General features: G+C 53.8%; 2 protein-coding genes across 9 annotated transcripts in view; both read left to right on the forward strand.

Annotated features, from left to right (window-relative positions):
* LOC102252948 (leukocyte immunoglobulin-like receptor subfamily A member 6) overlaps positions 1-15,514 on the forward strand; it is a 105,516-nt gene that overhangs the window by 3,006 nt on the left and 86,996 nt on the right. For 3 of the 8 annotated variants that reach the window (XM_014528113.1, XM_014528115.1, XM_014528114.1), the window contains exon 7: positions 14,445-14,732. The exons of 1 other annotated variant lie outside the window; for it this stretch is intronic. In XM_014528113.1, coding sequence (XP_014383599.1) covers positions 14,445-14,732 — 288 coding nt within the window. Of the gene's footprint in view, positions 1-2,702; positions 3,003-4,724; positions 4,842-5,341; positions 5,395-6,151; positions 6,314-6,392; positions 7,268-7,704; positions 7,937-14,444; positions 14,733-15,514 lie in introns of those variants that run through there. 4 more of the 8 variants (XR_001359361.1, XM_014528116.1, XM_014528117.1 and 1 more) reach the window with 4 other exon arrangements.
* On the forward strand, positions 1,786-2,608 carry LOC106723659 (leukocyte immunoglobulin-like receptor subfamily A member 2). The gene is made up of 2 exons (XM_014528121.1): positions 1,786-2,007; positions 2,230-2,608. The coding sequence occupies exons 1-2, from the start codon at positions 1,860-1,862 to the stop codon at positions 2,538-2,540; spliced, it is 459 nt and encodes a 152-aa protein (XP_014383607.1). The 5' UTR covers positions 1,786-1,859; the 3' UTR covers positions 2,541-2,608.

Below are 15,514 nucleotides of genomic sequence, written 5' to 3' on the forward strand. Positions count from 1 at the left end.
CTCCAGGGACTGGAGGTTTCACCCCTCCCCCACCACACAGTCTGGCTTGCTGAGGAGTAAGTGAGGGGACAGGTAGGGAGGTCATGGCCCAGTGAGATGTGGGGCCCAGCTGGGGGAGGGGGAACTGTTCTCTAGTGGGGAGAAGACAGCCCGCCCCTCACCTGTCATCCTGATCCCCCCGAGGCTCTGAGGATCATGGGCTCCACACCATGGAGTCAGACCCCAAGAGGGGTAAATGAGGGGCTCTGTGAGGAGGTGATGGGTGCCTCCATGGGGGACGGGGGCTGAGCCATGCGGGGGTTCAGGCACCTGTGGAGACGCTGACTTGGACTCACCCTTCCCCTGCCTGGGCCTCAGTGTCTCCCAGTATAAACGGAGATAATCCTTGTCCAGAGCTCAGATTTCCTGTCGGTTCTGGCCCTGACCTCCTGGGAGCGGGGGCCTCACAGGGAAGCAACCAGGACGTGATGTTATGGGGCCTGTCCCCTCTGTCTCAGTAACGGTGACACTGTACAGGGAGGGACAGGCAGGACAAGGGTCTGGGCCCCCAGTCCTACCCTTCAGCTCAGGCTCAGCTCAGAGGAAGGAACAGGGAGGATCAGCCCTGATTCAGCTCCTGGTTCTGCTGCTCCTGCTGTGGGGCTGGGCGGTCCCTTCTCTCCTCTGAGTGTCGGCTTCCTGTCTGCTCATCCCTGGTCCCATCCTGCTCACAGGCTGCTGGGAGAGGAGGTGACATAAGGGCCTCACAGAGCTCAGGAGGGCAGAGCCCCCAGCCCACCCCGACCTTCCCCAGGGAGCATCACAGCTTGCAGGGTGGGGACAGATCCAGGAGAGACAGGGAGTCCACTCTTCACCCTGCCTCTCCTGTCCCTGCTGTGCTGGGGGCGGGTAATGAGGAACACCCTCAGCTCCAGCTGAGACGTGGACAAGCCCCTGAAGATGAGGAGCCCAGAGAACAAAGCTGGTGTCCCCTGGGGGGCAGCATGAGGACAGCACAGGGAACCCACAGTCCTGGGTTCCAGTCCCAGCCCCGCCCCGTCCAGGCTGAGTGACCTGGGGCACGTGATTAAACTCTCTGAGCCTCAGTGAAGTGGGTGGTGGGGTCAGCAATCCTTGGTGCATGACTGCTCTGAGGTGAAAGGAGGTGAGTGACAGACCCCAGCATGTGCCTCACACATAGTAGGTGCTGTTTAATAACATCATTGCCTCATTCATGTCATGAGGATACAAGGGCTCCCCTGACATTTCAGGTCTGATTCCTTTCTAGGAAATGTTCTCAAACCCTCCATCTGGGCTGACCCAGGAACCATTGTCACCAATGGGAGCCCTGTGACCATCTGGTGTCAGGGGTCTCTGCAGGCTAGTGCCTATGTTCTGTATAAAGACAGGGGCTCTGAGCCCTTGGAAACCAGGATCCCACAGGACTCCAGCAACAAGTCCGGTTTACACATTGAAGCCACAACCTCACACCATGCAGGGCTGTACCAGTGTGCATATTACACCACTGAGGACATACTCTCAGAGCGGAGTGACCCCCTGCTCCTGGTGGTGACAGGTAAGGGAGAACCCTGGCCCCCTACCCACTGAGGTCACAGGCAGAGGAAATAAACTGTGGCCTCAGGGGGACCTCACCCCTCACAGAACACACATGGGGCGTGAGGGTGATGGTCCCTTTAACACAGACCCTTTCTCCTCCCTCAGGAGTGTATGGGGCACCCTCCCTCTCAGCCCAGCCAAGCCCTGTGGTGGCCTCGGGAGGGAATGTGTCCCTCTCCTGTAGCTCACAACACACATCGGGCCCTTTCCATCTGCTGAAGGAGGGAGGGGCTGATCTGCTCCGAAGCATCAAATCAGAATGGATGATGCATGCTGGGAGGTGGCAGGCCATCTTTTTTCTGGGTGGCGTGAGCCGCTCACATGGGGGGACCTACAGATGCTATGGTTCTTCCAGCTACAACCCCAACGTGTGGTCACAGCCCAGTGCCCCTCTTCACATCGAGGTCACAGGTGAGGGACAGGACTGGGTACAACACCATCTGTTTCCTGGACCCAAATACCTGACCTGAACTCTGTGCCTAGTGGAGCCCTGGGCTCATGGGGGACAGTCACACTGGCCTATTGTGGACAGACCCACAGGCGGGAGGCTCAGGGAGGGACACGGGAGACCTCTCACTGCAGGCCAGTAGGCGATGTGAGGTGTCCCCTGCTGCCACTGTCTCCTCCTCCCAGGTGTGCACAGGGAGCCCTCCCTCTCGGCCCAGCCAGGCTCGCTGGTGCTGCCTGGACACAGCCTGACCCTCCAGTGCCACGCGGAGGCTGACTTTGACACATTCGCTCTGACCAAGGACGAGGGGCTCACACACCCACAGCACCTCGATGGGCAGCACAGCCCCAACTTTTCCCTGGGCCACGTGAGCCGCACCCACGGGGGCCAGTACAGATGCTACAGTGGACACAACCTCTCCTCTGTGTGGTCGGCCCCTAGCGCCCCCCTGGACATCCTGGTGGCAGGTGAGGAGCCAGCCCTGCCCCTGTCCTGAGGGTCTGCTCAGGGCTCTGGGCCCAGGGTCACCTGGGGGTGATGGGGTCCAGGAGAGGGGCCTGGAGCAGAGGCTGAGCTGGGCAGAGGCCTAGGGGAGGGAGGGAGAAAGGGGGTGAGGGGAGGGGTGACTCTCTACACATCACAACCTTCCTCTCCCTAGGAATGTACAGGAAACCCTCCCTCTCAGCCCAGCCAGGACCCTCAGTGCCCTGGGGAGTGACCGTGACCCTGCAGTGTGGGTCTGAGATCTGGTTTGACACCTTCCACCTGCACAGGGAGGGGTCACTGGATCCTCCCCAGCACCTTCATCTGCAGAACACGTCTGCACCCTCTCAGGCCAACTTCACCCTAAGTCCTGTGACCTCAGGCCACCAGGGGACCTACAGGTGCTATGGCTCAAACAGCACCTCCCCCTACCTGCTCTCACAGCCCAGTGACCCCCTGGAGCTGGTGGTCTCAGGTGAGGAGCCCCAGCCCTGTGTCCCAGGTCAGGTCAGGCCCCTGTCTCCAGAGGCTGAGGGAGTACCTTGTGGAAGCTGGCGAGGATGGGGCTGACCAGAAGGAGAAAGGCCAGAGGTACCCATCCAGACCTTCCAGTCCCCAGTCCGGTGGCCTCAGCCAGAGAGACAAAGACAAGAGTGTGACCAGCAGAGGCCGGTCCCCAGAAAGAGCAGGACCCTCTGCTGGGACTCTGCATGTCTCCCAGGAGTGCAGGGTGAAGATGCTGGGGGACCACCAGGGGAGGAGCAGCCCCCACTCCCCACCTCCCATCCTGATTGAGGAACCTCTGAGGATTGGTCCCACAACGGGAAGTCAGGCCCGCAGAGGACTAAGTGAGGGTCTGGGGGGAGGTGGTGGGTGGGAGGAGCTCAGTGTTGGTCTTGGCTCAGCCACTTCCTGGGTAATGGCCCGAGGAACATTCCTCCTTCTCATTGGGCCCAAGTTCCACAAAGGCTGTTAGGACACTGCGTGTGCACGTGTGTGTGTGTGTGTGTGTGTGTGTGTGTGTGTGTTTATGTGTGTGTCTCTTTGCGTGTTTGCATGTGCGTGCCTGTGTATGTATGTGCACATGTGCGTGTGTGTGTGTGTGTGTGTGTGTTGGAGCAGCCGTGGAGTCAGGAGAAGCCTCAGCCCTGATTCAAATCCCAGCTCTGCTCCTTCCCGCCTGTGGGACCGTGGACACGTCTGTTCCTCCGAGTCATGGTGCATGGGCTGTGGGTCAGACCCCCACCTCCCCCAAAGGGAAGGCCCACAGCGCACAGCCGGGCCCTGGTTAGAGCTCAGGAAGGACCCAGCCCTCCCTCCTGCCCTTCCTGGAAGCATCCCACATGCACAGGCCCCACTGTCGGGGGGGTGGGGGTGGTCAGGCTGCAGAGTGGGACAGGGATCTGGGCTGGGATGGAGAAGGGTGAGTCTACCTGCAGGTACAGGGACAGCATGAATAATAATAATAATCCTATATAATAAAGAGCTAATTAGGCAGAACAGTAGAACGACCATCCAGATGTCCTTCTGGACGACCTCCCGGATGATGCTGGGGCTGCGAAGCCGGCCTGGGCTGCGAAGCCTGAGCCCCTTGCACTAGTTTCATGCATCAGGCCTCTAGTAATAACAATAATAAGAATAATAGTAATAATGCCCTGACCAGTTTTGCTATGTTGGTTAGAGCATCAGCCCTTGAACTAAAGGGTTGTAGGTTCGGTCCCTGGTCGAGGGCACATATGTTAGTTGCAGATTCGATCCCCCACCCTGGTCAGGGCACATGCAGGAGGCAACCAGTCAATTTGTCTCTCTCACATCAATGACTCTCTCTCTCTCTCTTGCTCTCGCTCTCTCTCTCTCTTTCTCTGACTCCTCCCTGACTTCCACTCTCTCTCTAAAGATCAATAGAAAAAATATCGTTTGCTGAGGATTAAAAGAATAATAACAGTAACAACAACACACAGGGATCCCCCTGTCCCAAGTTCCAGTCCCACCCCTGCCCCATCCAGGCTGGGTGACCTGGGATTTCTGAATAACCTCTCTGAGCCTCAGTGAAATGGGTGGTGGGGTCAGCAATCCCTGTCGCATGACTGCTGTGAAGTTAGAAGAGATGAATGACAGACCCCAGCATGTGCCTCACACACAGTAGGTGCTCTTTGATTACATCATTGGCTCATTCATAACATCACTTGTGTTTAAGGTCTCGAATGGAACTGGAATATCCTGATCGGGGTCTCGGTGGCCCTCCTCCTGCTGCTCTCCCTTCTTCTCTTCCTCTTCCTCCGATTCAGGCATCAGAGCAAAGGCAGTACATTGGGTGAGTAGGGGTGACCTGAGTCACAGGAGCGGGGCTCAGAGCACCTGCCACAGGAAAACCAAACAGCTGGAGAAGGTCAGCTGAGTGGATTTCTCCAGAACCTCAAATCAGGAAATGTGGAGCCCCAGCTGGTTTGGCTCAGTCGATAAAGCGTCAGCCTGATCCAAAGGCCCCAGGCTTTCACTGACCTTGCCTGCCTCCCCACCCCCGCCGCCGTCCCTAACTCTACTGTCTCCTCTTTCAGCTGCAGCCAAGAAGAAACCCCTCTGTGAGAGAAAGAGACAGCTGCTCTGGGGGTGGGCACAGGGATTTCAGGAGATGATCGGGGAGGAGATGGGCTGAGAGCATGTGGGGTCAGGGTGAGAAGGACTGAGACCCACACTGTGTGACCTGGCGCTTCACCTCACCCTTGGTTAGTGGCCATCTGGGAGCAGGCTGGGGTCTACAGCCCTGAGATCTCAGGGACCTGCCAGGAGACACCCCCTGTTCTGCCCCAGCAGATGCTTCTGTGAAGGACCCTCAGCCTGGGGAGAGCATGGAGCTGGACCCTCGGGTGAGACCCCTGCCCCTGTCCAGGCCACCAAGGACCTTCTGTTGCCCAGTTTAATCCAATGGACACTTCACTGTCCCCACCTCACCTGCTTCTCAGCAGCCTCCACACTGACCTCCCCTCTGGGCCCCAGGTCGTCCTGCTGTGACTCACTCCTCCTGGTTTCCTTGTGACCTCATGGCCCCTCATATGTGGCCCACTTTGCTGGCCCCTCATCCTCTGTCTGACCTTGTTCAGCCCCAGGTATCAGGAGGAGGCAGAATAAGTGACTCACCCACAGGTCCCCATGACCCCGTTCATTCATTCACCCAGCAGATGTGACAGGGCTCACTGGTTACCGGCTCCATTTCAGGGCCATGGTGCAGCCCTGAGCCACACTGTCTACACTTGCCTCGAGCTCACCTGTGGGTGAGGGAGACAATATGCAAACAAGCAGACAGTGTCCCAGAGAGCATAGTGCTGTGAAGGAACATAAAGCAAGAGGAGAGGATATAGTGCATGGTGGGGGGACAGGAAAAGAGCGGGTGCAAAGGTCCATAGGCAGGACATGCTTCTTCAGGAGAATGGGCCATGAGGATGGAGCCCAGTGACCAAGAGAGAGCGCGTTAGGATAAGAGTCAGAACCATAGAACCATCCAGAGGCCTCAAGGCTCGGAAAGGCCCTGCAGATTCCACCAGGAGAGGGACCTGATATACTTAAAGTGTAAATCATTTCTCTGGCAACATGTGGATACATGACAGGAGGCACTGTCTCCAGCAGAACAAGCAGGATGAAGACCCCCAGGGAGTGACATACGCCCAGGTGAACCACTCAAGACCAAGACCCGGGCAGGGAATGGTCACCTCTCCTTCCTACCTGTCGGAGGAATTGCTGGACACAAAGGGCAGACAAGCAGAAAAGGACAGACAGATGGACAGTCAGGTGAGTCCCATTCTCTGCAGACCTCCAGGTTTCCCCAACCACAACCAAGTGTCATCCCTCTCTCTCCCCCCTGCTCCAGGCTGCACCTGACGCCCCCCAGGATGTGACCTACGCCCAGCTGAACCTCTTGGCCCTTAGACGGCAGACAAGTGCACCCCCATCCTCCCCATCAGAGGAGCCCCGAGAAGAGCCCAGCTTGTATGCTGCTCTAGCCATCCACTAGCCTAGGAAGGACCCAGACCCCACGCTTCAGGGAGGGGGCCTGCAGGGACCCCAGAAGGCATGAGTACTTCCCCATGGACACTCAGCTAATGACCTCAGCCAGTCTGGAGAACAGACCTGCTCCCCCGTCAGTTCCTGGCACCCTCTGGCAGTCACTTGGTTCTATAAGCAATATGCCTATATTTTGGAATCAAAGCAAGACTTCTCAATAATCAATATGTGAATTTAGGACAAAACAGAAGTGAGAGGATGCTTTAAATGAATAACAATGTAAATATCATACATCAAACTTAGGAAGTGGAACATAAAAACAATGTAAATGTCCTTGAACTGATAATGGGATAAAGATCTGGGAACATATACAAAGAGAATATTACTCAGCCATAAAAAATGAAATACTGCCATTTGCCACAACATGGATGGATCTGGAGAGCATCACGCAAGTGAAGAAAGTCAGAAAGAAAAGGACAAGAACTGTATGATTTCACTCATGTGGGTGAAATATGAAACTCGGAACTGTCATGTATGTTAAATATATGGAATCTTTAATTAAAAACTTTCCTGCAGCCCTGGCTGGTTAGCCTCAGTGGATGAGCATTGGCCTGCTGACTTAAGGGTCCGGGGTTGGATTCCAGACAAGGGCACGTGTCTGGGTTGCGGGAGCGATCTCCAGTGGAAGCCTGCAGGGGGCAGCTGATCAGTGATTCTCTCTCATCATTGAGGTAATCTCTCTCTCTCTTTCTCTCCCTTCCTCTCTGAAATCAATATATATATTTAAAAACACACACACACACACACACACACACACACACTTTCCTGCAAGGTGACCTTAGTGTTCCTAAAGTTTCTCTCCTAAATACTTCTAAACACTTATTCATGTATGAAATACAGACATATACACATGCATGTATGAAATACATACACATATATACATGGACATACACATGGGCACACACAGACATATACACAATCATACATGGACATATACATGGGCACACATGGACATACACATCAACACACACACATACACACATGGACATATACATGGACACACACATAGACACACACACAATCTAAAATAGTATAAAGATCTATTATTCTAATTTGAAAAGGATGTATCCAATGTCACTGAATACATCATTAATATCTAAAAACCAATTGCGTTCCAGACTTCCAGTTTTAGACCAAGGGGAAGCAGACCTATGTCTTCCTTGCACCCCATACAGCACAGCAAAACCCCTGGTCATACATCAAACAGAAGTGCACGCCTCGTTTATGGCAGGAGCTGTGAAATGCGGCCCCCTGACCACAGGAACCTGGAAACCAGACATGCACCCGGCCGCTCCTGGCACCCTCTGGGAGTCACCTGGTTCTATAAGCAATATGCCTACATTTTGAAATCAAAAAAGACTTCTCAATAATCAATGTGTGAACTTAGAACAAAACAGAAGCGAGAGAATGCTTTAGGTGAATGATGGGCAGCAGCTGCCATGGGCGGCCCTACAGCAGCTCTCCTCCCTCCCCCTCCCCACCTCTAGCCTCACTGACCGACCTGCGGGCCCCCAAGAGCCGCAGAACACCAACAAGGCTGTGGCTGACCAGGTGTGTGCCACGCTGCTATGGTCCTCTTCCTTAAGTCCTTTGCATGGGGCCTCCTGACAACTCCAATGTTAACTGCAAATGCAGATTTCAAGGTGGAGGCAGAGTATGTGGAAGCTACTACACTCACCTCCTCCCAGGACCAAACTGGAATTACAACTAAATGAAGGAGCAATCACCCTGAATAACCACCTGGAGACTAGCTGAGGAGGAGTCACAGAGCCAAGGATTTACAGAAGCCACTTGGAGACTGGCAGGAAGGGCAGGCACCGGAAAAGGGCCGCCCCGCTCTCCAGGCAGTGGCTGACCTTCGCCTGCACCAAAATTCCTCCCAAGAGGCCCAGAACCAACCCACCAGTGGCCAGCTTCAGACGACATCAGAGCAGGACCCAACTAGCTTCACAAGCAGTATATCTAAATGGAGGTCTCCCAGACAACAGACCCTGCTGAGGCGAATGCCTCTTTGTATGGTCAGCATCTGCCCAGCAGCTTGCATGCTGTAGTGGGGGCTGAGCCTCACATTCAGCCAGCCTGAGGGTCGATCCCACGCACAAACACAATAGCCATCAAGTCTCAATTACACAAGGTCCGCGGTCCCGTGCGGAGAGCCCTTATCCTGGCAAACAGGGTGCGACTGGAAAGGGGGCCACCCCCTTGCCCTTCACACAAGGCACATTCATGGGGAACCTGGTGCTAAACCATTGGTAGACAACCTGCTTTTGAGTCAGGTTTCCTAGCTGAGCAGCTACCTAGCTGCGATCTATTGAAAGTCAGCCCTCTGACACAAGGCTTTGTTTCACTCCTGGCCTCTGGCCTCTCTCCTTCCCCAGGGGACTACCTCGTGGAAGACAGTCGCGGGAAGAAAGGGTGTGTGTGTGTCGGGGAGAGGGGAACCGCGTGCGTGGAGCCCATGGCAACATTGGCGTCCATTCCTACCTTTCGCGCCTGGCACGGACCCGCCAGGGCCTTCGGTCCGGGCTGGGACGGGGAAGTGGCGGGGTGTGGTGGCAGACAAGAACCCTTTCCCAGGGGTGCCGAAGGCGGGCTTCCACCTCCCCATTTTTTCCTCCCCCTCCGAGGAACCCGGTCGACCAGCACTCCCAAAACTGCCTGCGCAGGACGGCCACAGGTACTGACTGTTGCACAGTGACTCTGGTCAACTAGATGGCCGGCCCGGACTTAGTCTCGGGCAGCAGTGAGGACTGGGAGAGACCGGGTGGACCAGATGGCCGGCCTGGACTTTGTCTCAGGTAGCGGTGGGGACCGCGAGAGATGAGGTCGACCAGATGGCCGGCTGGACTAGGTCTCGGGCAATGATGGGGTTTGCGAGAGATAGATTGCTGACGTGGCTGGCCTGGACTTAGTCTCGGGGCAGCAGTGGGGACCGAGACAGAGTGGACCAGATGACCAACCTGGACTTTGTCTTGGGCGGCCGTGGGGACCACGAGAGATGGGGTCGACCAGATGGCCGCCCGGAATTACTCTCGGGTATTGGTGGAGATTGCTAGAGACAGATCTATCAGATGGCCTGGCCCAGACTTTGTCTCTAGCAGTGGCTCAGAAAGATCGGGTTGACCAGTTATCTATAGAGATGAGAGTTTGAAGACAAGGGTCTGGTGATTGAGAGGGAGGGGGGAAAAAAAAGGGCCAGACCAGGAACTAAGAGCAAATACATGTTCACAGAATATATTTATTTATTAAAAAATAAAAAGACTCAATTACAAGAGGAGGGCCCACATAACCCATGAAAGGGACATCCCTAAGGCTCCCAGCTTAGGTGATCAAAGAGACTACGCCACAGGACTTGGTCCCACAGGACACTTACCACATTAGGTCACCCCACCAAGCGGGGAGTCATGGAAGATCTAGTTCATACACAGAACATTAACACAAAGAGGCAGCCAAAATAGGGAGACAGAGAAACAGGCCCCAAATGAAAAAAACAGTAGAAATCTTCAAAAAACACAGCTAAATCAAATGGAAGCAAGCAGTTTATCAGTTATAGAGTTCAAAGTAATGGTAATAAAGATGTTCAAGGAACTTAGGGAAAATTATAACAGCATGAAAAAAACTTTTTTTTTAAGTCAGAAATGAAGAATACAATATATGACATTATGAAACACTGGCTGTGGCTGGGTGGCTCATTCAATGGGAGCATTTTCACATACACCAAAATGCTGTGGGTTCAATTCCTGGTCAGGGAACATGCCTAGGTTGTGGGTTTGATCCCTGGTGAGGGCAAATACCAGAGGCAAACAATCAATGTTTCTCTCTCTCTCTCTCCTTCCCTTCCTCTCTCAAAAATTCACTTTTAGCCTTGGCTGGTGTTTCTCAGTGTATAGAGCATAGGCTCCTGCACCATGGAGTCTCAGGTTCAATTCCAGGTCAAGGGCACATACCAGGATTGCAGGTTTGATCCCTAGCCGCAGTCGGGGCATGGGAGGGAGGCAACCAGTTGATGTGTCTCTCTCACACTGATGTTTCTCTCTTCCCCATCCCCACCTCCCTTCCACTCTTTCTGAAAAGCAATGGAAAAAATATCCTCTGGTGAGGATTAACAAAAATAAAATGAATAAAATAAACATTAAAAAAACATATCCTCAGTTGAGGATTTTGAAAAAGAATACACTGGAAGGAATAAACAACAGGTTAAATAAAGCAGAAGATCAAATGAGTGATTTGGAAGACAGGGTAGAAAAAAACAATCAGAGCAGCAAAAAGAAGGAAAAAAATGAAAAGAATGAGGATAGTTTAAGGGACCTTTGGGACAACATGAAGTATAACAGCAGCAGCATCATAGGAGTACCAGAAGGAGGAGAGAGAGAGCAAAGAGTTGAGAACTTAATTGAAGGAATAATGACTGAAAACTTTCCTAAACTAGTGAAGAAAAAAGACACACAATTCCCAAACAAGAAAAACCCAAAAAGGCCGACACCAAGACACATCATAATTCAAAAGGCAAAGGTTAAAGACAAAGAGAGAAACTTTTTAAATTATATTTTTGTTGATTTCAGAGAGGAAGAAAGAGGGAGAGCGAGAGAGAGAGAGACATCAATGATTAGAGAATCATTGATCAGCTGCCTCCTTCATGCCCCACACTGGGGATGGAGCCTACATCCAGGCATGTGCCCTCACTAGGAATGGAAGCATGACCTCATGGTCCATAGGTCAACTCAACCACTGAGCCACACCAGCTGGGCTTTAAATATTTATAGCTGAGTACCTTGAATGTGTAAATGTATGACTTTCAACAAATTTGTGAAATGGTCAGCTATCTAATTGTTCAAATCTGGTTTTTTTTCATTGACATTATTCTCCTTTGCTGAGAGATCAATAACATAAATTGTCATACAGGTCCCTGAGTCTGTCTGTGTCCATGTTGAAATCTGGATTGTCTCCCATGCAGGTGCTTGCCCAGTGCTCGAGACCAAATTCCCAGTGTGAGGGAGGAGCTCTACTCAGGGGTGGAGGGGCCCAGAAAAGGCAGCAATGACTCAGAGGTTTTGAAGGAGAGCCATGAAGAAAAAGATGGTACTGACCCACAGAAACAGGAAGCCAGTGAAGTGAAGTGTGTGGGCAAAGAAAGTCCACAGTCCCAGTAGGGCCCTGCTTTCCTCTGAGAAATGGGGATCAGTCTTCTCAGCATCTCCCAGGCCTCCCTTTCTCCTCAGGTGGTCCTCCCTGGGACGGCCCCACTGGCTCCTCCAGCACCAAGGAGAGTGGAGCAGCCTTCACTTCCTCATTGGAGCACTTCACATAGACCATCAACTCTCTCCATGTGCCCCATTGAGCCCTTCTGAGCAGTGCCCCCACCCACCACAGACTCAAGATGTCTCATCTGTGTCATCCATTCAGCCTCCTTCCTGATCTTCCAACCCAGGCCACACTCTTTCCCCAGTTCTCTCCTCTGCCCATCCTATAGGCCTATCTGGTCTGAGCCAGCCTGCTGCACCCCCTCCACCAGTTTCCACCTTGAAAAGAGATCCAAGTTGCACATCTGATATCAAGGCGGTGAATGGTCAGGTTGAGCTAAACTCACCAGCCCAGGCAAACACGACTCTCCCTCCACAACCCAACTCACCCAGTTACCCACACAGAAACGGAGCTGTTGGAAAATTCTGTGCAGTCAGGTGACTCAGTTAGTTAGAGTGACATCCCAATATGCCAAGGTTGCAGGTTCAATCCCTGGTAAGGCCACATACAAGAATCAAGCAATGAATGCATCACTAAGTGGAACAACAAATCTCTCTCTCCCTCTCTCTCTTTCTTTCTCTAAACCTAGCCACCTCCTTTCCAACCTGTTGGACAAACACCCATCCTGTCTCATCTGACTCAACTGAAAATGTACTTTGTGTTTAAGGTTTGTATAAGAGTTATAAGCAAAAACCACATAAATGACTTAAGATACTGACCAACAGACCATCCAGGGGCCAGGTGAACGTTGGCATTTTATTATCAATGGTGTTAACAATCAATAGAGCTGGTCTGCATGGCATTTTCACATAGTGGACGCCTTTTTAAATCAGAAATCTTTTCCTACAATCTGTTGCTTCAAATTTATCCCATTGACTTGGAGCTAAAATCCCAAATATTTGCGTGGTTCACTAGACCCTGTGTGACTAGCCTGAGCCTTCACGTGACTGCTCTCACTTCTGACAACAGCTCCAGGTCTTTCTGGTCAAAGACGCACCGTCCCTCCCCCCAGCCCACCACCTCTGGGCTCCTCCCTGCTCATGCCTTGGGTCAGTCCATGCCTGAGAAGGTCCCCCTCAGCCAGGACCCCGGTTGCATAGCATCTACCTGTCATTGAACCTCATTATCTCATTTCCTTTATTCTCCCAACGGGTACATGAGGCTGTAACTGAACTGTGAGCCGCCTAAATATCTGCAACATCTGCCTCATCTCAGCCCCATGAGTCCAGGGAAGGGATCACTGAGCTTCAGCTATGACTCTCCAGAGCCTGGCCAGTGACGGCCCAGGGTTACTGCTCAGTAAGTACTGCCTGATTTCCTGGCCAGTGAGAGAAGGGAAGAGCAATTGCATTTAGAGACGCTCAGGAAAGGGAAGTGTCTTACACAAGCTCACAGAGGTTCTAGAAAAGGCAGAGTCAGAATTGGGCCAGAAATTGGGTGGGGTCTTCCCTTCCCTGTTCCTCCGCCCTCCTCACCTGGGACGGCTGTCACCCTCTGGATTTGGGTTTGGCATGAGGTGGAGGCAGAGCGTGTGGGGTCTGGTGAGACTCAGGTCAATCTCAGAGGTCCCACAGCTTGCTGTCCCCTAGGGCCCACCCTTCAGGGAGGGGCTACTTCCCTTCCTGTGAGGCCACTGATGAGGAACCAGTGACATATCACTTGGGGACTGGACCTTGTCACACCTCATTCTTGCCTTTGTCCCCCAGGCTCTGTGCAGTTTATGTCGTCTGCACACCAGGGACCATGTGAGGAAACCACCCGAAGGAGAACCTTGCCACCCTTCTTGGCATCGGTGAGCTCTGGGGAAAGGAGGAGGGGAGTGAGTGTTAACAGCTCAGTGACCATCACTGGGCTGACGGGATGGTGAAAGGATGGGAGAAAACGTGCATGTGTGGAGTCTCAGGAAAGAGAAGGGAACTCCCAAGGTCACACAGACTCGGTGAGAGGCAGGAGCTGGTGCTTCCTTCTGGTCTGCCCTGCACCCTGCACCCTCAGGGACTGGGAGCAGGTCACCCTCTGTATTGGGGTTAGACAGGAGGAGGAGGCAGAGTGTGGGGGGGTGTCTGCTGAGACTCAGATCTGGTCCTGAAGGTCCCGGGACCTGCTGTGTCCTCAGCCATCCTTCAGGGGGAGCAGAGTGAGGCTGACGAAGAAATAGGGATCTGTCACCTGGAGCCGGGACCCTGTCACACCCATGCACCTGCTTGTCCTGCTGGGCTCTGCAGACTTCATCCCTCATCAGTACCACTGGGGACCATGGCAGACAACACCACCACCTTGACCTTCATTGTCCTCCTGGGCCTTGGTGAGTTAGTGGGGAAAAGAGGAGGGATGGGGTCCCCTCCCCTCCCAGGTCCTGACCTTGCAAGAGTCCTGGACTCAGGAGGCTCAGTGGGGCCAGGACTTTGGGGGGAGGAGACGTGCTCAGCCCCAGGTCTGCGGTCTGCCCCCAGTCCACTCCCCCATGACCTCCTGCTTCAGCACAGTCAACCCTGGGCAGCTGGGGAGACACAGGGTTTGGAATAATGGTGACCAATCTGGGAAGAGCCTGGGTATGACAGCTGGGGAAGGTGGGGAGAAGGACGCCCCTGACATTTCAGGTCTGATTCCTTTCCAGGAGACGTCCCCAAACCCTCCATCTGGGCTGACCCGGGCCGCATCGTCACCAAGGGGAGCCCCGTGACCATCTGGTGTCAGGGGTCTCTGCAGGCTAGTGCCTATGTTCTGTATAAAGACAGGGGCTCTGAACCCTTGGAAACGGGGATCCCACAGGACTCCAGCAACAAGGCCCATTTCTTCATTGAAGCCATGACCCCATCCCACGCAGGGCTGTACCACTGTACATATTACACCTCTGGGAACATATCATCACATCAGAGTGACCCCCTGCTCCTGGTGGTGACAGGTAAGGGAAATGGCGTGGGCTCCAGGTCACAGGCAGAGGGAACAAAGTGTGGCCTCAGGGGGACCACACCCCTCACAGAACACACCTGGGGCATGAAGGTGATGGTCCCTTTAACACACACCCTTTCTCCTCCCACAGGAGTGTATGCTGCACCCTCCCTCTCAGCCCAGCCAAGCCCTGTGGTGGCCTCAGGAGGGAATGTGTCCCTCTCCTGTAGCTCACAGTTCACATCGGGACCTTTCCATCTGCTGAAGGAGGGAGGGGCTGACCCGGCCCGACACATGAAAGCAGAACGGAGGATCCATCATGGGAGGTGGCAGGCCATCTTCCCTCTGGGCCCCGTGAGCACCTCCCATGGGGGGACCTACAGATGCTATGGTTCTTCCAGCACCTACCCCAACATGTGGTCACAGTCAAGTGCCCCTCTGCACATCGAGGTCACAGGTGAGGGACAGGCCCAGGTGCATCCCCATCAGTTTCCTGGGCCCAAATACCTGATCTAAGCTGTGTGCCCAGTGGAGCCCTGGGCTCATGGGGTCAGTGACACTGGCCTCTTAGGGACAGAACCACAGGCAGGAGCTTAGGGAGGGACATGTGAGACCTCTCACTGCAGCCCAGTGGGTGATGTGGGGTGTCCCCTGGTGCCACTGTCCCCTCCTCCCAGGTGTGCACAGGGAGCCCACCCTCTCGGCCCAGCCAGGCTCGCTGGTGCTGCCTGGACACAGCCTGACCCTCCAGTGCCACGCGGAGGCCGGCTTTGACACATTCGCTCTGACCAAGGA

This window comes from Myotis brandtii, unplaced genomic scaffold (genome assembly GCF_000412655.1).
Source record: "Myotis brandtii unplaced genomic scaffold, ASM41265v1 scaffold619, whole genome shotgun sequence".
Lineage (NCBI taxonomy): Eukaryota > Metazoa > Chordata > Mammalia > Chiroptera > Vespertilionidae > Myotis > Myotis brandtii.

Coding starts and splice junctions, on each gene's coding strand:
- LOC106723659 (XM_014528121.1), top strand. CDS start 1,860: ATGATGCATGCTGGGAGGTGGCAGGCCATCTTTTTTCTGGGTGGCGTG. Junction 2,008..2,229: donor TCTTCACATCGAGGTCACAG/GTGAGGGACAGG, acceptor TCCTCCTCCCAG/GTGTGCACAGGGAGCCCTCC.